Consider the following 22,916-nt stretch of genomic DNA (forward strand, 5'->3'; position numbering starts at 1 on the left):
TGTACAAAACATTAGGAACACCTTCCTAATATTGAGTTGCACCCCCCTTTTCCCTCAGAACAGCCTCAATTCATCGGGGCATGGACTACAAGGTGTCAAAAGCATTCCACAGTGATGCTGGCCCATGTTGACTCCAATGCTTCCCACTGTTGTGTCAAGTTGGCTGGATGTCCTTTGGATGATGGACCATTCTTGATACAAACGGGAAACTGATAGGCGTGAAAAACCCAGCAGCGTTGCAGTTCTTGATACACTCAAACCGGTGCGCCTTGTACCTACTACCATAATCTGTTCAAAGGCACTTAAATATTTTGTCTTGCCCATTCACCCTCTGAATGGCACACAAACAATCTACAGTGGCTTGCGAAAGTATTCACCCCACTTGGCATTTTCCCTATTTTGTTGCCTTACAACCTGGAATTAAAATTAATTTTTTTGGATGTTTGTATCATTTGATTTACGCAACATGCCTACCACTTTGAAGATACAAAATATTTTTTCTTGTGAAACAAACAAGAAATAAGACAAAAAAACTTTAAACTTGAGCGTGCATAACTATTCACCCCCCCAAAGTCAATACTTTGTAGAGCCACCTTTTGCAGCAATCACAGCTGCAAGAGTCTTGGGGTATGTCTCTATAAGCGTGGCACATCTAGCCACTGGGATTTTTGCCCATTCTTCAAGGCAAAACTACTCCAGCTCCTTGAAGTTGGATGGGTTCAGCTGGTGTACAGCAATCTTTAAGTCATACCACAGATTCTCAATTGGATTGAGGTCTGGGCTTTGACTAGGCCATTCCAAGACATTTAAATGTTTTTTCTTAAACCACTCAAGTGTTGCTTTAGTAGTATGCTTAGGGTCATTGTCCTGCTGGAAGGTGAACCTCCGTCCCAGTCTCAAATCTCCGGAAGACTGAAACAGGTTTCCCTCAAGAATGTCCCTGTATTTAGCGCCATCCATCATTCCTTCAATTCTGACCAGTTTCCCAGTCCCTGCCAATGAAAAACATCCCCACAACATGATGCTGCCACCACCATGCTTCACTGTGGGGATGGTGTTCTCGGGGTGATGAGATGTGTTGGGTTTGCGCCAGACATTGCGTTTTCCTTGATGACCAAAAAACTCAATTTTAGTCTCATCTGACCAGAGTACCTTCTTCCATATGTTTGGGGAGTCTCCCACATGCCTTTTGGTGACCACCAAACGTGTTTGCTTATTTTTTTCTTTAAGCAATGGCTTTTTCCTGGCCACTCTTCCGTAAAGCCCAGCTCTGAGGAGTGTACGGCTTAAAGTTGTCCTATGGACAGATACTCCAATCTCCACTGTGGAGCTTTGCAGCTCCTTTAGGGTTATCTTTGGTCTCTTTGTTGCCTCTCTGATTAATTCCCTCCTTGCCTGGTCCATGAGATTTGGTGGGCGGCCCTCTCTTGGCAGGTTTGTTGTGGTGCCATATTCTTTAAATGTTTTAATAATGGATTTAATGGTGCTCTGTGGGATGTTCAAAGTTTCTGATATTTTTTTATAACCCAACCCTGATCTGTACTTCTCCACAACTTTGTCCCTGACCTGTTTGGAGAGCTCCTTGGTCTTCATGGTGCCGTTTGCTTGGTGGTGCCCCTTGCTTAGTGATGTTGCAGACTCTGGGGCCTTTCAGAATAGGTGTCTATATACTGAGATCATGTGACACTTAGATTGCACACAGGTGGACTTTATTTAACTAATTATGTGACTTCTGAAGGTAATTGGTTGCACCAGATCTTATTTAGGGGCTTCATAGCAAAGGGGGTGAATACATACAGTGGGGGAAAAAAGTATTTAGTCAGCCACCAATTGTGCAAGTTCTCCCACTTAAAAAGATGAGAGAGGCCTGTAATTTTCATCATAGGTACACGTCAACTATGACAGACAAAATGAGGGAAAAAAATCCAGAAAATCACATTGTAGGATTTTTTATGAATTTATTTGCAAATTATGGTGGAAAATAAGTATTTGGTCAATAACAAAAGTTTCTCAATACTTTGTTATATACCCTTTGTTGGCAATGAAACAGGTCAAACGTTTTCTGTAAGTCTTCACAAGGTTTTCACACACTGTTGCTGGTATTTTGGCCCATTCCTCCATGCAGATCTCCTCTAGAGCAGTGATGTTTTGGGGCTGTCGCTGGGCAACACGGACTTTCAACTCCCCTCCAAAGATTTTCTATGGGGTTGAGATCTGGAGACTGGCTAGGCCATTCCAGGACCTTGAAATGCTTCTTACGAAGCCACTCCTTCGTTGCCCGGGCAGTGTGTTTGGGATCATTGTCATGCTGAAAGACCCAGCCACGTTTCATCTTCAATGCCCTTGCTGATGGAAGGAGGTTTTCACTCAAAATCACATGATACATGGCCCCATTCATTCTTTCCTTTACACGGATCAGTCGTCCTGGTCCCTTTGCAGAAAAACAGCCCCAAAGCATGATGTTTCCACCCCCATGCTTCACAGTAGGTATGGTGTTCTTTGGATGCAACTCAGCATTCTTTGTCCTCCAAACACGACAAGTTCTATTTTGGTTTCATCTGACCATATGACATATGACATTCTCCCAATCCTCTTCTGGATCATCCAAATGCACTCTAGCAAACTTCAGACGGGCCTGGACATGTACTGGCTTAAGCAGGGGGGACACGTCTGCACTGCAGGATTTGAGTCCCTGGCGGCGTAGTGTGTTACTGATGGTAGGCTTTGTTACTTTGGTCCCAGCTCTCTGCAGGTCATTCACTAGGTCCCCCCGTGTGGTTCTGGGATTTTTGCTCACCGTTCTTGGGATCATTTTGACCCCACGGGGTGAGATCTTGCGTGGAGCCCCAGATCGAGGGAGATTATAAGTGGTCTTGTATGTCTTCCATTTCCTAATAATTGCTCCCACAGTTGATTTCTTCAAACCAAGCTGCTTACCTATTGCAGATTCAGTCTTCCCAGCCTGGTGCAGGTCTACAATTTTGTTTCTGGTGCCCTTTGACAGCTCTTTGGTCTTGGCCATAGTGGAGTTTGGAGTGTGACTGTTTGAGGTTGTGGACAGGTGTCTTTTATACTGATAACAAGTTCAAACAGATGCCATTAATACAGGTAACGAGTGGAGGACAGAGAAAACTCTTAAAGAAGAAGTTACAGGTCTGTGAGAGCCAGAAATCTTGCTTGTTTGTAGGTGACCAAATACTTATTTTCCACCATAATTTGCAAATAAATTCATTAAAAATCCTACAATGTGATTTTCTGGATTTTTTTTCCTCATTTTGTCTGTCATAGTTGACGTGTATCTATGATGAAAATGACAGGCCTCTCTCATCTTTTTAAGTGGGAGAACTTGCACAATTGGTGGCTGACTAAATACATTTTTTCCCCACTGTATGCACGCACCACTATTCCTTTTTTGATTTTTTTGATTTGTTTTTCATTTCACTTCACCAATTTGGACTATTTTGTGTATGTCCATTACATGAAATCCAAATAAAAATCAATTTACATTACAGGTTGTAATGCAACAAAATAGGAAAAACGGCAAGGGGGATGAATACTTTTGCAAGGCACTGTATGTCTCAATTGTCTCCAAGCTTAAAAATCCTTCTTTAACCTGTCTCCTCCCCTTCGTCTACACTGACGGAAGTGGATTTAACAGGTGACATCAATAAGGGATCATAGCTTTCACCTGGAGACACCTGCTCTGTCTATGTCATGGAAAGTGGTGGTGTTCCTAATGTTTTGTACACTAAGTGTAGATTTGAGAGTACAAAGTGTAATGTGAGTTTGCATACCAGGTCGGCCAAATAGAAACAAACTCCAAAACTGTTTCCTGAATATATATAGTCTTGTTTCATGTAGAACACATCATTTGTATCAACAAAACAGAAAAATGTCTATCAGACAGTTTATTCACAGTGAGAGTACAGTCGTGGTCAAAAGTTTTGAGAATGACACAAATATTAATTTTCACAAAGTCTGCTGCCTCAGTTTTTATGATGGCAATTTGCATATACTCCCGAATGTTATGAAGAGTGATCAGATGAATTGCAATTATTTGCAAAGTCCCTCTTTGCCATGAAAATGAACTTAATCCCCCCAAAAAATGTACACTGCATTTCAGCCCTGCCACAAAAGGACCAGCTGACATCATGTCAGTGATTCTCTCGTTAACACAGGTGAGAGTGTTGACGAGGACAAGGCTGGAGATCACTCTGTCATGCTGATTGAGTTAGAATAACAGACTGGAAGCTTTAAAAGGAGGGTGATGCTTGAAATCATTGTTCTTCCTATGTTAACCATGGTTACCTGCAAGGAAACACGTGCACAAAAAGGGCTTCACAGGCAAGGATATTACTGCTAGTGAGATTGCAAATCTAAATCAACCATTTATCGGATCATCAAGAACTTCAAGGAGAGAGGTTCAATTGTTGTGAAGAAGGCTTCAGGGCGCCCAAGAAAGTCCAGCAAGCGCCAGGACCGTCTCCTAAAGTTGATTCAGCTGCGGGATCGGGGCACCACCAGTGCAGAGCTTGCTCAGGAATGGCAGCAGGCAGTTGTGAGTGCATCTGCACGCATAGTGAGGCGAATACTTTTGGAGGATGGCCTTGTGTCAAGAAGGGCAGCGAGGAAGCCACTTCTCTCCAGGAAAAACATCAGGGACAGACTGATATCCTGCAAAAGGTACAGGGATTGGACTGCTGAGGACTGGGGTAAAGTAATTTTCTCTGATGAATCCCCTTTCTGATTGTTTGGGGCATCTGGAAAAAAGCTTGTCCGGAGAAGACAAGGTGAGCGCTACCATCAGTCCTGTGTCATGCCAACAGTAAAGCATCCTGAGACCATTCATGTGTGGGGTTGCTTCTCAGCCAAGGGAGTGGGCTCACTCACAATTTTGCCTAAGAACACAGCCATTTAAGGCCTTCTGTAGCTCAGTTGGTAGAGCATGGCGCTTGCAATGCCAGGGTTGTGGGTTTCGATTCCCACGGGGGGCCAGTATGAAAAATGTATGCACTCACTAACTGTAAGTCACTCTGGATAAGAGCGTCTGCTAAATGACTAAAATGTAAAAATGTAACACATCCTCCAAGAGCAACTTCTCCCAACTATCCAAGAACAGTTTGGTGACGAACAATGCCTTTTCCAGCATGATGGAGCACCTTGCCATAAGGCAAAAGTGATAACTAAGTGGCTCGGGGAACAAAACATCGACATTTTGGGTCCATGGCCAGGAAACTACCCAGACCTTAATCCCATTGAGAACTTGTGGTCAATCCTCAAGAGGCGGGTGGACAAACAAAAACCCACAAATTCTGACAAACTCCAAGCATTGATTATGCAAGAATGGGCTGCCATCAGTCAGGATGTGGCCCAGAAGATAATTGACAGCATGCAGGGCGGATTGCAGAGGTCTTGAAAAAGAAGGGTCAACACTGCAAATATTTACTCTTTGCATAATAAAAGCCTTTGACACTTATGGAATGCTTGTAATTATACTTCAGTATACCATAGTAACATCTGACAAAAATACCTAAAAACACTGAAGCAGCAAACTTTGTGAAGTCCAATACTTGTGTCATTCTCAAAACTTTTGACCATGACTGTATTTTTGACCCTGCTCAAAGAGGGGATATTAAAGTTATGTGCCTAAGATAGTAAAGCCACATGGCCACAAAATTACAGAGCATGCTGGGTGTTTTCAAACTATAATGCCATAGCCACAGCTTATGTCCCTCAGATAGCCCTACCCTGTGACTCCGATTGTTTTGTTATGATGTCTTTGAATATACAGTTGAAGTCAGAAGTTTACATACACCTTAGCCAAATACATTTAAACTCAGTTTTTCACAATTCCTGACATTTAATCCTAGTAAAAATTCCCTGTCTTAGGTCAGTTAGGATCACCACTTTATTTTAAGAATGTGAAATATCAGAATAATAGTAGAGAGAATGATTTATTTCAGCTTTTATTTATTTCATCACATTCCCAGTGGGTCAGAATTTTACATACACTCAATTAGTATTTGGTAGCATTGCCTTTAAATTGTTTAACTTGGGTTAAACGTTTCGGGTAGCCTTCCACAAGCTTCACACAATAAGTTGGGTGAATTTTGGCCCATTCCTCCTGACAGAGCTGGTGTAACTGAGTCAGGTTTGTAGGCCTCCTTGCTCGCACACGCTTTTTCAGTTCTGCCCACAAATCTTCTATAGGATTGAGGTCAGGGATTTGTGATGGCCACTCCAATACCTTGACTTTGTTGTCCTTAAGCCATTTTGCCACAACTTTGAAAGTATGCTTGGGGTCATTGTCCATTTGGAAGACCCATTTGCGACCAAGCTTTAACTTCCTGACTGATGTCTTGAGATGTTGCTTCAATATATCCACATAATTTTCCTTCCTCATGATGCCATCTATTTTGTGAAGTGCATCAGTCCCTCCTCCAGCAAAGCACCCCCACAGCATGATGCTGCCACCCCCGTGTTTCACGGTTGGGATGGTTTTCTTCGGCTTGCAAGCAGCCCCCTTTTTCCTCCATTATGGCCAAACAGTTCTATTTTTGTTTCATCAAACCAGAGGACATTTCTTCAAAAAGTACGATCTTTGTCCCCATGTGCAGTTGCAAACCGTAGTCTGGCTTTTCTATGGCGGCTTTGGAGCAGTGGCTTCTTCACCTCATCCACCACCAATGTGAAGCACCCACTTCAGTTCATGTTTTGTAACAGAAAATATATAAAAGTGTAGTTAAATTCCTCAGAAAATAAATTTACAAAATAGAGTGAATGCATGGAAAGTGTAATGGGTTAAACATTATGATACTAAATGTAAGCACTTCATAGGGTTGTGGGAGTTGTGGAACTATGAACCTTTATAGACTGAGTCGAGATAACCTGTGATACCACCATTTCTGTTGCACAACACAATAGGTAAAAATGTGACGAGCATATCTTCCTCGACCTTCACAGCAATAATATGTCTTAGCATGCCTGTGTAGTGGGTTGGTTGATCAAATCACATGGAATGAGAGCAGGTTCAGTGAAGCAGTGCGTGCCAAAATAACAGAGACAGGAATGACAAAACACAATCTTAGTTGAGTTGTCATATCACAGGAGGTTGGTTGACCCTTAATTGGGGAGGACAGGCTCATAGTAATGGCTGGAGTGGAATGAGTAGAATAGTGTCAAATACATCAAACACATAGTTTGATGCCATTCCATTCGCTCCGTTCCAGCCCTTATTATCAGCCGTCCTCCCCTCAGCAGCCTCCACTGTGTCATATGAATGTAAATTGCAGCAGCTGAAATTTGAGTCTGCAAGTGAAAGTTCACTCTAAGATGATTGTTTATATATAAAAAGACGGAAAACGCAATTCTAGTTATGCAAAATGTTGAGGGATTTCTTACAGACAATACAAACATTAGGCTTTTATATTTACACACTTCATAAAAAATCTATGATTTGGTCAATATAGAATATGTATCAAGACCCAAAGTTTAATTTCTATTCTCAGAGGCATAGATCATGACAATCACAGTTATTATGTGTGGTTTATCTGAAAATGTACAGTATTTCTGCAGAAAATTAATTTTATTTATACTATTGTAGTGGGGGGGGGGGATACATAAAAAATAACATTACAAAGAATAGATTAACAGGTAAAACAGTCTTTGGTAAGTATCATGCTTTATAATAAGTGTTAGCTTATGTTCCTCCTCATTACTATATCTGGGAATCAGAGCTCAACTGAGAAAGAGAGAAAGTACTTGGCAATGTCAGTCTTATTGCAGAGACCAAATTGGACTGAATATAACCTTGGGAGCTATGGCTAATTATTAATTCATTTTAAAGTGAGAAAACATCAATTATAGTGAACGCAAACATAGAAGTTCTTGTGCTCCTCCCAGTAGTGTAGCTCTTCGGCAAAGCTCCAGGCACAGGCCAGGTCTTTGCAAGTCTTGACCGTGTGGACTGCACATGGACCTGGCAACTGCTCAAACAGGAGCTCAGCTGTACCCACTACGGTGAGTTTCTTCTGACCCTGGATCAGCTGCTGGATGTGGGCCTTGTTCAGAGGCTCGGGCGAGGCACTGTAGGACACCACGACATTCAGCTTCTCATCTGTCGCTGGCACCTGAAAGCGATTTTTCCCTGTGGGGCACTGGATGTCTTTTTTGTTGGAGAACAGGCCCGAAGGGGAGCTGAATATACGGACAGACCAGCACACCCAGTCATACTTTCTTTTCAGCTTCTCCAAAATGGCATCAGCCAGCTGCTGGTTGCTCAGGTCAGAGTGGTCCCTAACCAACCTCCGGGAATCCAGTTCAGCCTGCTTGGGGAAGCTGGTGATGCAGTCCTCAATGACAGCATTCATTTTCACCTGTACCTCCTTCATCTTTTCGCCCCAGTCTTGAAGAAGCTTCTCTTCGTCATCGTAGTCCTTTAGAGCAGTGTAGCCCATCAGAGCGATGAGGCCAATGCAAAAGAGTTTCTTCAACCTGGCACAGAAGTCCTCCATTGCGCGTCGACTTTTCTCCTCATAGTTAAGAGTGATCTCCAACACTGACTCTCCAGAGAAGTTGTCTCCCGTCACGGCACTGTAGAGGGTATGTAGGTTTTTGTCGCCACCTGTTTTGACAAAATGCTCCATAAAAAGCTTCTTCTTGACCTCACGAAACTTGGGTTTGGCATTGAGGATGTCCATGTACTTGCGGAACTGGTTGGAGATGTTCTCCTCCACAGAAAAGTAGGCAGCGTCCGCTCCGCTCTTCTTGATCTCCTCGTTAATCCGCTGCATCTCCTCTGAAACCACCTCCAGTCGTTCACGAACTTTCTGGAACTGCTCCTTCATGAACGCAGCTTCCTTGCTCTCCACATTGTCCAGGGCCAATTTCACGATGGGAGCAGCAATGGCGAAAACAGGGAAGAGGTCACCTGCGATACTGGCCACCACCTCAGCTCCCTGTTCAAACACTTCCATTACAGTCTCTACCACGTTCTTCTTCTCTGCTACGATCTTCTGTAGCTGGCCGGCCATCTTTGCTGGTATTGTTATTATTCAGTGCACAACAAATACCAGTATAACATCTGAAAAAAGAGCACAAGGACATGGTCAAGAGGATGTTTGGATCTGTTTTATTTACATTAGACATGATAAAAGTCTATGGTCTATAGAATGACTCTTGACAAAACGGACACTTAATAATAGCAGGATTTACCAAAGTTAGTCCTGGGGCAGCACTACACAGCTGATTGAAATAATCAAAGCTTGATGATGAGTTGGTTATCTGAATCAGCGGTGTAGTGCTTGGGCAAAAACCAAAACGTGCACCCAGGGGGGGCCCCAGGACCGAGTTTGGGAAACCCTGGTCTATAGAATGACTCTTGACTAAACTGACACTTGATAAAAATGGAAACCTTTCTACTGACACTTAACTAAAGTATTATTGAAGATCCGTTTAAAACATTTATAGACAACCAATCATCCCCCAGTTCAAGCCCTTAGTTAAAATGGAGGAAAAGTTCAACAGCAATACCAAAGTCTTAAAAGTTAGGCCCATATACAGTGGGGAGAACAAGTATTTGATACACTGCCGATTTTGCAGGTTTTCCTACTTACAAAGCATGTAGAGGTCTGTAATTTTTATCATAGGTACACTTCAACTGTGAGAGACGGAATCTAAAACAAAAATCCAGAAAATCACATTGTATGATTTTTAAGTAATTAATTTGCATTTTATTGCATGACATAAGTATTTGATCACCTACCAACCAGTAAGAATTCCGGCTCTCACAGACCTGTTAGTTTTTCTTTAAGAAGCCCTCCTGTTCTCCACTCATTACCTGTATTAACTGCACCTGTTTGAACTCGTTACCTGTATAAAAGACACCTGTCCACACACTCAATCAAACAGACTCCAACCTCTCCACAATGGCCAAGACCAGAGAGCTGTGTAAGGACATCAGGGATAAAATTGTAGACCTGCACAAGGCTGGGATGGGCTACAGGACAATAGGCAAGCAGCTTGGTGAGAAGGCAACAACTGTTGGCGCAATTATTAGAAAATAGAAGAAGTTCAAGATGATGGTCAATCATCCTCGGTCTGGGGCTCCATGCAAGATCTCACCTCGTGGGGCATCAATGATCATGAGGAAGGTGAGGGATCAGCCCAGAACTACACGGCAGGACCTGGTCAATGACCTGAAGAGAGCTGGGACCACAGTCTCAAAGAAAACCATTAGTAACACACTACGCCGTCATGAATTAAAATCCTGCAGCGCACGCAAGGTCCCCCCTGCTCAAGCCAGCGCATGTCCAGGCCCGTCTGAAGTTTGCCAATGACCATCTGGATGATCCAGAGGAGGAATGGGAGAAGGTCATGTGGTCTGATGAGACAAAAATAGAGCTTTTTGGTCTAAACTCCACTCGCCGTGTTTGGAGGAAGAAGAAGGATGAGTACAACCCCAAGAACACCATCCCAACCGTGAAGCATGGAGGTGGAAACATCATTCTTTGGGGATGCTTTTCTGCAAAGGTGACAGGACGACTGCACCGTATTGAGGGGAGGATGGATGGGGCCATGTATCGCGAGATCTTGGCCAACAACCTCCTTCCCTCAGTAAGAGCATTGAAGATGGGTTGTAGCTGGGTCTTCCAGCATGACAACGACCTGAAACACACAGCCAGGGCAACTAAGGAGTGGCTCCGTAAGAAGCATCTCAAGGTCCTGGAGTGGCCTAGCCAGTCTCCAGACCTGAACCCAATAGAAAATATTTGGAGGGAGCTGATAGTCCGTATTGCCCAGCGACAGCCACGAAATCTGGAGAAGGTCTGTATGGAGGAGTGGGCCAAAATCCCTGCTGCAGTGTGTGCAAACCTGGTCAAGACCTACAGGAATAGTATGATCTCTGTAATTGCAAACAAAGGTTTCTGTACCAAATATTAAGTTCTGCTTTTCTGATGTATCAAATACTTATGTCATGCAATAAAATGCAAATTAATTACTTAAAAATCATACAATGTGATTTTCTGGATTTTTGTTTTAGATTCCGTCTCTCACAGTTGAAGTGTACCTATGATAAAAATTACAGACCTCTACATGCTTTGTAAGTAGGAAAACCTGCAAAATCGGCAGTGTATCAAATACTTGTTCTCCCCACTGTAGTTGATTACCTCCCTCCCTATAGTATAAAAGTTTCTGAACTTACGTAGAGCTGTTCCGGTATTATTGGACTGTGGCCTGCTTCCTTGCTCAAACTCTCAACTAGAGTGAATCCCTGCTGGCCTCACAGTGAGAACTGATAAAGAAAGTGAGAGAGGGATGAGTGTAAATTTCAGTAACCATGCAAAGCCTGCTGGGATTACAGCTGGACACACCCAGTGAGCAATGAGGCAACAATGCAAAGAGAATTCACCAGTCAGGGAAGACACGTAGGGGTAGATACTCTATGGAGTTTCAAATGTGTATTTCAAGGCAGTGTTTTAATGGTTTTATGTTATAGAAATGTTTTAAGTATTTACAATTTATTGACTGCATTATACACTCAATTCAAGTGTGTTGTATATCACATCAACAAAGTGCCAAATGAGGTAAAAACTACCAACCAATGAAGATCTGAAATACAGTATGAAGTATGCACAGCAAGCAGGAAGCCAACTAATAACTTCAAACACTATGATGTACTAGAGTAGACTGTGACTGAAGGGGTGGTGCTAAGTGCATTGTAACAGTGTCAATTTGAGGAAATCACATACAGTCTCAACCACTGGATTAACATAATACAAACAGGAATTAAGACAAATTTCAGCCTGTAGGCCATTTTAGATTTAATACTATCATTATAGGTTACAGAGGAAGTTGCAGAACATTTATTATACAGTATTTTATTTATTTATTATAAAGTATAACGTATACACCTCTGCTGCAATAAATCATGGCAAATTGTGTTGACTAATCATCAAGCTCATTGAAATAATTTAAAAGCACCAATTTGACAACTGGCATGAACTTACTTCCAGGTCAAAGTACAATGTTATGAGCTCACAGTTTATTAATAAAAACCTAATCCATTCTCCTTTGGGCCTTCAACTACCACCACCATCCCCACCACGGCTGCTCACTCAGCCAGTCCAGTCAATGCCATGGAGGGTGTGGGAGTGATAAACTGTCTGTAGGAGATTAAACTTGCTGAGCAGGAGTGCATTTTCCACAGAAACGCCAGTAACCATAGCAACAAGACAATGGAAACTATTCTGTCAGCGTCTCAGTCTGCCCTTCTCTGCTGCTGAGCTCTGTCCCAAGGGGGTTTACACTGCAGAAGATCAGGGAAGATGTCACCCTCATTTCCCAACCTGATCTATCACCTACATCTACAGCTGTCAAGGGAGGCACAGTCTTTATGGCCATATGAAAACAGCGACTACTGAGAGAGAATTATCTAGGAAAACCCAAGAACTCTAGAACAATCTGAATACAGCCATCATAAAAGATTTTAACTTTGGATTAAATCATCATCCATGATTCAGAGCTGCCAACTCTCACGCATTGGCCGTGAGACACACGCATTTGACCCTCTTCTCACGCCACACCTCATATCTCACGCATTGAAAAGTACTGATTTTATTTTTCTAATAATTAGTTTTTTATTTATTATTTTTTTCACCTTTATTTAACCAGGTAAGCCAGTTGAGAACAAGTTCTCATTTACAACTGCGACCTGGCCAAGATAAAGCAAAGCAGTGCGATAAAAACAACACAGAGTTACATATGGGGTAAACAAAACATAAAGTCAAAAATACAAACAGAAAGTATATATACAGTGTGTGTGAATGTAGTAAGTTATGGAGGTAAGGCAATAAATAGGCCATAGTGCAAAATAGTTACAATTTCATATTATCACTGGAATGATAGATGTGCAAAAGATGATGTGCAAATAGAGATACTGGGGTGCAAATTAGCAATATAAATAACAATATGGGGATGAGGTAGTTGGGTGGGCTAATTTCAGAATGGCTGTGTACAGGTGCAGTGATCGGTAAGCTGCTCTGACAACTGACGCTTAAAGTTAGTGAGGGAGATAAGAGTCTCCAGCTTCAGAGATTTTTGCAGTTCGTTCCAGTCATTGGCAGCAGAGAACTGGAAGGAATGGTGGCCAAAGGAGGTATTGGCTTTGGGGATGACCAGTGAGATATACCTGCTGGAGCGCAGACTACGGGTGGGTGTTGCTATGGTGACCAGTGAGCTAAGGTAAGACAGGGATTTGCCTAGCAGTGATTTATAGATGACCTGGAGCCAGTGGGTTTGGCGACGAATATGTAGTGAGGGCCAGCCAACAAGAGCATACAGGTCACAATGGTGGGTAGTATATGGGGCTTTGGTGACAAAACGGATGGCACTGTGATAGACTACATCCAATTTGCTGAGTAGAGTGTTGGAGGCTATTTTGTAAATGACATCGCCGAAGTCAAGGATCGGTAGGATAGTCAGTTTTACGAGGGCATGTTTGGCAGCATGAGTGAAGGAGGCTTTGTTGCGAAATAGGAAGCCGATTCTAGATCTAACTTTTGATTGGAGATGCTTAATGTGAGTCTGGAAGGAGAGTTTACAGTCTAACCAGACACCTAGGTATTTGTAGTTGTCCACATACTCTAGGTCAGACCCGCCAAGAGTAGTGATTCTAGTCGGGTGGGCGGGTGCAAGCAGCGTTCAGTTGAAGAGTATGCATTTAGTTTTACTAGTGTTTAAGAGCAGTTGGAGGCTACGGAAGGAGTGTTGTATGGCATTGAAGCTAGTTTGAAGGTTTGTTAACACAGTGTCCAATGAAGGGCCAGATGTATACAAAATGGTGTCGTCCGCATAGAGGTGGATCCGAGCTTCACCAGCAGCAAGAGCAACATCATTGATATACACAGAGAATAGAGTCGGCCCGAGAATTGAACCCTGTGGCACCCCCATAGAGACGGCCAGAGGTCCAGACAACAGGCCCTCCGATTTGACACATTGAACTCTATCTGAGAAGTAGTTGGTGAACCAGGTGAGGCAGTCATTAGAGAAACCAAGGCTATTTAGTCTGCCAATAAGAATGTGGTGGTTGACAGAGTCGAAAGCCTTGGCCAGGTCGATGAAGACGGCTGCGCAGTACTGTCTTTTATCGATCGCGGTTATAATATCGTTTAGGACCTTGAGCGTGGCTGAGGTGCACCCATGACCAGCTCGGAAACCGGATTTCATAGGGGAGAAGGTACGGTGGGATTCGAAATGGTCGGTGATCTGTTTGTTAACTTGGCTTTCAAATACTTTCGAAAGGCAGGGCAGGATGGATATAGGTCTGTAACAGTTTGAATCTAGTGTCACTACCTTTGAAGAGGGGGATGACCGCGACAGCTTTCCAATCTCTGGGGATCTCAGACGTTACGAAAGAGAGGTTGAACAGGCTAGAAATAGGGGTTGCTACAATTTCGGCGGCTAATTTTAGAAAGAAAGGGTCCAGATTGTCTAGCCCAGCTGATTTGTAGGGGTCCAGATTTTTCAGCTCTTTCAGAACATCAGCTGTCTGAATTTGTGTGAAGGAGAAGCAGGGGGGAGGGGCATGGGCAAGTTGCAGCAGAGGGTGCAGAGCTGGTGGCCAGGGTAGTGGTAGCCAGGTGGAAATCATGGCCAGCCGTAGCAAAATGCTTGTTGAAATTCTCGATTATCGTAGATTTATCGGTGGTGACAGTGTTTCCTAGCCTCAGTGCAGTGGGTAGTTGGGAGGAGGTGCTCTTATTTTCCATGGACTTTACAGTGTCCCAAAACTTTTTGGAGTTAGTGCTACAGGATGCAAGTTTCTGTTTGAAAAAGCTAGCCATTGCTTTCCTAACTGATTGTGTATATTGGTTCCTGACTTCCCTGAAAAGTTGCATATCACGGGGGCTGTTCGATGCTAATGCAGTACGCCACAGGATGTTTTTGTGCTGGTCAAGGGCAGTCAAGTCTGAGGAGAACCAGGGGCTATATCTGTTCTTAGTTCTGAATTTTTTGAATGGGGCATGCTTATTTAAGATTGAGAGGAAAGCACTTTTAAAGAACAACCAGGCATCCTCTACTGACGGAATGAGGTCAATACCCATCCAGGATACCCGGGCCAGGTCAATTAGAAAGGCCTGCTCGCTAAAGTGTTTTAGGGAGCGTTTGACAGTGATGAGGGGTGGTCGTTTGACCGCGGACCCATTACGGACGCAGGCAATAAGGCAGTGATCGCTGAGATCCTGGTTGAAGACAGCGGAGGTGTATTTAGAGGGTACATTTGTCAGGATGATATCTATGAGGGTGCCCATGTTTACAGATTTAGGGTTGTACCTGGTAGGTTCATTGATAATTTGTGAGATTGAGGGCATCTAGTTTAGATTGTAGGTTGGCCGGGGTGTTAAGCATATCCCAGTTTAGGTCACCAAGCAGTACGAACTCTGAGGATAGATGGGGGGCAATCAGTTCACATATGGTGTCCAGGGCACAGCTCGGGGCTGAGAGGGGGTCTGTAGCAAGCGGCAACAGTGAGAGACTTATTTCTGGAAAGGTGGATTTTTTGAAGTAGAAGCTCAAACTGTTTGGGCACAGACCTGGATAGTACAATAGAGCTCTGCAGGCTATCTCTACAGTAGATTGCAACCCCACCCCCTTTGGCAGTTCTATTGAGATGGAAAATGTTGTAGTTGGGGATGGACATTTCTGAATTTTTGGTGGCCTTCCTAAGCCAGGATTCAGACACTGCTAGGACATCAGGGTTGGCAGAGTGTGCTAACGCAGTGAATAACAAACTTAGGGAGGAGGCTTCGGATGTTAACGTGCAAGAAACCAATGCTTTTACGGTTACAGAAGTCAACAAATGATAACACCTGGGGAGTAGGAGTGATACTGGGGGCTACAGGGCCTGGGTTAACCTCTACATCACCAGAGGAACAGAGGAGGAGTAGAATAAGGATACGGCTAAAGGCTTTAGGTACTGGTCTTCTAGTGCGTTGGGTACAGAGAAAAAAAGGGGCAGGTTTCTGGGCGTTGTAGAATAGATTCAGGGCATTATGTACAGAAAAGGATATGGAAGGATATGAGTACAGTGGAGGTAAACCTAAGCGTTGGGTAACAATGAAAGAGATAGCATCACTGGAGGCACCGATTGAGTCGGTCTCCGCATGTATGGGGGGTGGGACAAAGGAGCTATCTATGGCAGGTTGAGCTGGGCTGGGGGATCTACAGTGAAATAGTACAATAAGAAATAACCGAAACAGCAATAAGCAAGGCATATTGAAATGGAAGAGAGGCTTAAAGCAATCACAGGTGTTACTCGAGAGCTAAGACAACAGCTGGTAATGGCGACAAAGTTTGGGCTGAGGCTAAACATAAACAGGATGCGGTACCGTATAAAGGAACAGTCCAGCAGGCATCAGCTGTATAGATGAGTTATCATAAGGTCCGGTGAACAGCAATAGGAGAGTTTGGAGGTAGTTCGGGGGCTGCTATAGCACTAGCGAGCAAGAGGCCACGGCTAGCATGTGCTAGCGGGCCAGGGCTAGCAGATGGATCTTCGTGGTCGACGTTGTAACGGGAAACCTGTTGTAATCACATCAGACGATTTCGTCGGCAGACCAGTCGTGTTGGATCGGCGGGGCTCCGTGTCAACACTAGGAGGTCCCGTCCAGTTGACAGAGAGGTAGATAGCCGGGAGAAGGGCCTGGCTCGCGGCTAGCTTGAGGCTGATTAGCCAACAACAACGTCCATTTGATTGCAGCTATCTAGCTACGATGATCCGGTGTTAAAGGTCCAGTGAATCAGTGATTCCGGCAGAATAAACGATATGTTCTGGGTCGATAACGCGCTGTGCAGACAGTGCAGACTGGCCAATAATAGTCCAGGCTAGAGCTGGCTGGTAGGTAGTGCAGGCCACGGACAATGGTGAGAAACCGCTAGCGGTGGCTAATGGCAAGTAGCTAGTTAGCTGGCTACTCCCGTCCGGTAGACAGAGAGGTAGATAGCCGGGATATGGGCCTGGCTCAAGGCTAACTGGTGCTTGCTTCAGGGGCAGTGGTGATTAGCCAAACAGCAACATCCAATTCGGTTGCGGCTAGCTAGTTGCGATCCGGTGTTAATGTCCAGTGATTCAGTTATTCCGGCAGAAAATCCGATGTTCTGGGTGAAAACCGCTAACAGTGGCTAATAGCAAGTAGCTAGTTAGCTGGCTAGCTGGTATCAACTGGAGATTCTAGATAAAAGGTAAGTCAATAATAGAATCCGTTCCACATTGAGTGCGGCGGGTTGCAGGAAAGTATATTTTGTAGAAGGATGAAATGTGTGATAGGGAAATATGTACGACAAATACAAAAAACTGGCTATTTACACAGACACACAACAAAGAACACGACCGCACTGCTATGCCATCTTGGATAGTTAGTGCGTTAACATTTCAACTGTGCTCCAAATCGTTTTGAAATTGGAGCATCTGCGCCACTGAGGTATAAAAAAAACTGGAGAATGCGTCCAAGATGTCTGACCGTTGTTTAAGGTAATCTACTCAAGTTCGCATAAATCGATTCACGGACCGTTTATATCTGGGTTGCATCCGGGTTATACGGACCAACATCACATGCGCACAGGGAGCAGTGCGAGCAGCGACGACGTCATACAAACCCATGGCAGACATTGGATGAATATAAAATGTTAATATCGTCGGCAAAAAATAAAAAATACAAACAACATTCGGCCTCAGCAACAATTATTTGAATAATTCAATGGATGTTTTGTGCACAAAGGTGATGACTGAAGTGTCTTATTAGGAATATTCTAATCTGACTTCACTATGTGGCTGTCTATGGAAATTGTCTTTCTGGGCCGGGCGTCAGCTAAACTGCAGTACCGAATCAAAATTGTAAGAGCAGTAGAATCCGTGCTTCTAGACCTGAACCCTGGCCCCTTGATCTGCGCCTGCAATTTAACATCACAAAAGGAACCTCTATCATTGAGGGGGTTTGATTAATCTCGCCCAGGCAGGCATGTTGGCTGAAAGTTGATTGCAATCGATTTGGAACCGGCTGCCCCGTTTTAAAGCCCATGGTTAAGTCGGCTCAAAACAAAAGTGACATAATTAAGCACGTGTAGTAATTAGTAGGATTCTGTGTTTTCTCATGCAAAAGTGATTGCTTTTGATAAAAACACTATCTGCCTTCCCAATTAAATATAGTCAGAATTTTCTAACAGTTATTTTATGGAAAAGATATGCATGTTTCTGGATGATGCACCATGCTGACTTTTTATTTTTGTACTTTTTACCCCTTTTTCTCCCCAATTCGTAGTTACAGTCTTGTCCCATCGCTGAAACTCCCCTATGGACTTGGTTGAGAGCCATGCCCCATCCGAAACACGACCCTGCCAAGCCGCACTGCTTCTTGACACACTGCTCGACTAACCCGGAAGCCAGCCGCACCAATGTGTCGGAGGAAACACCTTCCAGCTGGCGACCGAGGTCAGCTTGCAGGTGCCCAGCCCGCCACAAGGAGTCGCTAGAGCGCGATGGGACAAGGAAAGCCCGGCCGGCCAAACCCTACCCTAACCCGGACGACGCTGGCCAATTGTGCGCCACCTCATGGGTCTCCCGGTCATGGCCGGCTGTGACACAGCCTGGGATCGACCCGGGTCTGTAGTGATGCCTCAAGCACTGCGATCCTTAGACTGTTGCGCCACTCTGGATGCCTCCCCACACCATGCTGCCTTGTTGACAAAATTACAGAGCGGCACAGATTACTGTTCGATTTGAGAATGGCGCTCCTCCCTCCCTGCTTTCGCCCGATGACGTGACGGGCCTTTGCCCGGTAGCTCAGCATAATCGAATCCGCCCATTGTCTTGCCACAGCACTGTGAACCGCAGCACATTGAAGCATATGATTGGTCTAGTTATGTAAGAGATCAAGGGGATTGGATTCTCGTTTTAATGAAACGCCCCTCAAGATTAGAGCGGTTGAGTAGAGAGAGAGAACGTTCTCCGCTGAGTTTATAAAACTGTAAAAAGAGCAACACAGTAGCGCTGTTTTATGTACAATGTTGTCAACAAAATGGGGTTGCTGTTATTCCCATCCCTATAGAGATAAATAGTAATGGTGTATTTTTGTAGGCACTAACTCCACCATGGTTAGTTGGACAAAGCCTATGGGAAAGACAAATGGCATTTTTGTAGGATTTTGGGATAAATGCAGAAAATAAGGTCTGTGGTAAACAAAGGCTTAGGAGATCTTATACGTTTTGTTCTATGAGATAATGTTCATCAGCTAACGTCACTTTTGATTTTTTTATTAATTAATAAAGGTCATGTTAACTGACTGCAATTATCTCATAGAACAAAATGTATAAGATCTCACAAGCCAGTGTTAACCTCAGACCTTATTTTGGGTGTTTATTCCAAAACTCTACTCTTTCCCCATTAATTTCTTCCCATAGGGATGGCTGAATGAACCAGAGGTAACTGGTTTTAGGACTACAAACTTCTGGGTTTTAGGACTACAAGCTAGTGAGCTCTATTGCAGAATGCTGCCTTTCGACAGCACATACTAAAGTCGATTTAATCCACACTTGCATTAGTCCCCTTGTTTTAGCAGGGAAGTTTGGTAGGGTGACCTGATTTGTAACTATATATATATATATTTTGTCAAACAGATTGTGAACTCAAAAGTGTAAGTTTGATTCTAAAGGGGGGGACGGGGGGGACAATAAATATACAAATGATTTGGTTAGGGATGGTGTAGGGGCAGATTTATGTAATCTTGTCTTCAGCAGATTTTATCTATTTACTTTATTTAGTCTGATCAGTGGAACAATTCTCATTAACAATGGGTAAAATATAAGGTAATTAGTGTGCTTGTCAGCAAGAACACTGTTATTCCCCACCCTTATTTTATTATTCCACTTCTTCCAATTTTGCCAGTGTAATCGCATATTTGAAATCTGATATGTCTATTTGTGCCTTTGAAAATGAATTATATGAGACTATGTATTTTTGCAGCCATTCATGTACAGTTTTGAATAAGTCACACAAACAAGCATTGGATATTAAATTCTCCAGGCCTCATATATAATTGTTCTCATATTAGTACTGTGCACATGCATATTTTGTCTATGTAGAGTAAGATGATGGCAAGGATATTCAACTAGTAGGCATAAACCACCTGAATATTGATATCCATTAGATTTTTCTTGAAGGTTGGTTGATTGAGAAATTAATTGTTATAACAAGAACATTTTCAAACACCCAGCACTTGGGAAACATAGATCAGGAGTGGCCAACCCTCCTGGAGTGCAAGCAGGATTTTCTTCCAGCCCTATTTTAAAGAGATTGTTCACCCAAATGACAAAATACAAATTGTTTGTGTCCTTAACTTGAAAGCAGTCTATGGACAAGTAGACTGCAATCTATGATTTGGTTACCCACTGCCATCAACCATTAATATAAGTATTTATTGTGCTGAGCCTTTGTGTAGTGGTAACACTCCCCAGCACGTGTCACATACAACTTTCCACCTGAGAACAGGGATCAATCCCTGCTTCCCACCTTCCCACGGTTTCTCCCATGTGTCTGTCTCCCCATCTAATTTCATTACGGTCTAAATAAAGTGTCAAACTACCCCAAAAATCTAAAAGTAACAAAGTCGTTGAATTTTGAGTGTTCATTTATTGTTCAAAGCATCCTGAATACACCTGACCTGTGGTTTTCATTTTTTACAATGTTCCACTCATAAGCCTAAGCCATTTCAAAATACATAGAATTGCAGGAAATTAGCTTTAAAACAGTACAATTTTCATGGAGGAGGACCCCCAGACCCCAGGTCTATGGGTTGTGCCAGGGGCAAATCTCATTCCAAGCTTTCTTCAAAAGTTGGCAGCCCTGTCAATGTAATTGATTAGAATTTATAATACAGCATACTAAATATAAGCAGATGATCTGATACTATTATATCAGCAGCTATCATACAAAAAATGGTGCAAATGGCTTTGAAAAAAACACAGCTCTCATTGATACAACATCTGCATTAGTAGCCAATTCAATGATGGAAGTGAAATGGCATGCATTAGGATAGAAGAACATCCATCTCATTTGATTTAGCCATCTCCACTGCCATGCTAAAAAATATGAGACATTTCAGCTCTCCACTAAAACCCTAACTCCTTGGGGTTGTCTCGTGGTCTGAGTGTATGTGAAGTACCTCTACAGCACTAAAGCAGACAAATTATCCAGGGTAAAGTGATGGTGATTGTACATTTTCAGATGTGCAAGAATTAGGCTTAGACACTAGCCAACACACAGGTTGAATCAAAGTTGTTTCGACATCATTTCAATGAAATTACGTTGAACCAACATGGAATATTTACGTCTGTGCCCAGTGGGTACAGACTCAAAAGTGCTATATCTGTAGCGCTACAAAGGAGGCATATCTCAGGCCCAACAATTCACCAAATAACAAGCAGACCAGTCAACCTTAAAATGTACATTAACTGATGTCCACTGAAGTGCAGTTAGGCCTACTGAAGTAATAATGTCAACATCATAACTGATCCATTTGTATATCAATATCGGGCCATCAAGATAACCATTTGATAGTGTCTTCTTTTCATGGTTTGAGTCCTAAATTCAATAAAAAGCATGTCAAGCTGCAAGAATAAATGGCAACATTTGAGTGGCCCAAACAATCAGTAAGCTACAGTATCTATGTCGATTGAGGACTAGTTGAGGGTGGTGGCCAAATCATCCTGTGAAGCTTGCCCACATAAACACTGACCGGCCATGACTGACTGAATTTAACAAATGGTCATAGCTCTTTGCAAGCCGAGAAGTGCAATCATATTACAGTTGTTGTTGTTAAAAGCGGTTCACGTGGCCTCTTAATGGGAAATGTATTGATTTGCTCGTCCAACAAGGGTTCTAATTGCTTTATTTCAGTATCTTGTTTAACTCCCTATAGTCAGCATCCCTCGTGGATTAATATGATAAGACCTTGCAACAATACGTCAATTGATTAAATTCAGCACTTTTGCCACTGCAGTGATACTTGGATCATGACAATATATAATTATGGCCACGAGAAACACTTCCTGGAAAAGGCCTGCACATTATGTCACCTATTCTAGCCTACCAATGCCCATCTACTGTATTGACAGAAGTTTACATTGTGTACTTAGTTACATTGTGTGTTCTGCGCAACTTACAGTAAAACATTGCCTACTATTTAAATGCGCACATGACATTATAAAGTCATGTATTCAATGATGTCGTAGGCTCTCAAAAAGTAATGACCAAGTTTACCAGACGACTCATTAAAGAACTGCGCAACTAATGAAAACAGCTGCGATAATATCCCAAGAACTGGAAAAAATACCAAGATCTGTATAAGCCCATTGAAGAAACATTTAAATGGTCATATGCAATTATTTTTGTCTAAAAACTCACCTTTTCATTCGCTTTAGTTTGAGGAAGAAAAGCAAATTATTCTTTCGATCTGTTTTTCTCTTCCTATTGGTCATATGGTTCTCATATTACAGTTAAAGTGACACACCCATCGAAAGAGAGCTAAACTTGGGTGGTGGTTAGACAAGTTCTTGAACAAATGATAGCATATTTACCTGGTCAACATGGAAACTACTAAATTACACTCCTTTGACAAATAACTGACAAAAGTATTTTACCAAGACTATTATACCATTTGCTGATGAATAATTGTATTTCGATTGCGTGAGCTGGTGATTGTTTAGGGAGCAATGTACATTAACTGTCACATATTATCAGTATCATGTTTATGACTACATGTACCACTGCTTAAACGTTTTAACATACAGTACCCTCTAAAATTATGTTATCATGACAATTAGACACATTTCCTCAGCTGCAGATAGAAATATAACATACAAGT

General features: G+C 42.9%; 1 protein-coding gene across 2 annotated transcripts; it reads right to left on the reverse strand.

Moving 5' to 3' along the window:
- Positions 1-7,210: 7,210 nt before the first annotated feature.
- On the reverse strand, positions 7,211-22,879 carry LOC123487097 (protein rapunzel-like). 2 transcript variants are annotated; one of them, XM_045218239.1, is made up of 3 exons: positions 22,457-22,879; positions 11,204-11,293; positions 7,211-9,082 (listed from the first exon to the last, which is right to left on the reverse strand). In XM_045218239.1, exon 3 carries the CDS (start codon positions 9,030-9,032, stop codon positions 7,857-7,859), a length of 1,176 nt encoding a protein of 391 aa, XP_045074174.1. In that variant the 5' UTR covers positions 9,033-9,082; positions 11,204-11,293; positions 22,457-22,879; the 3' UTR covers positions 7,211-7,856. The 2 variants fall into 2 exon arrangements, with proteins under 2 accessions (XP_045074174.1, XP_045074175.1); XM_045218240.1 differs by lacking the exon at positions 11,204-11,293.
- Between the last annotated feature and the right edge of the window lie 37 nt (positions 22,880-22,916).

This window comes from Coregonus clupeaformis, unplaced genomic scaffold, assembly GCF_020615455.1.
Source record: "Coregonus clupeaformis isolate EN_2021a unplaced genomic scaffold, ASM2061545v1 scaf1450, whole genome shotgun sequence".
Classification (NCBI taxonomy): domain Eukaryota; kingdom Metazoa; phylum Chordata; class Actinopteri; order Salmoniformes; family Salmonidae; genus Coregonus; species Coregonus clupeaformis.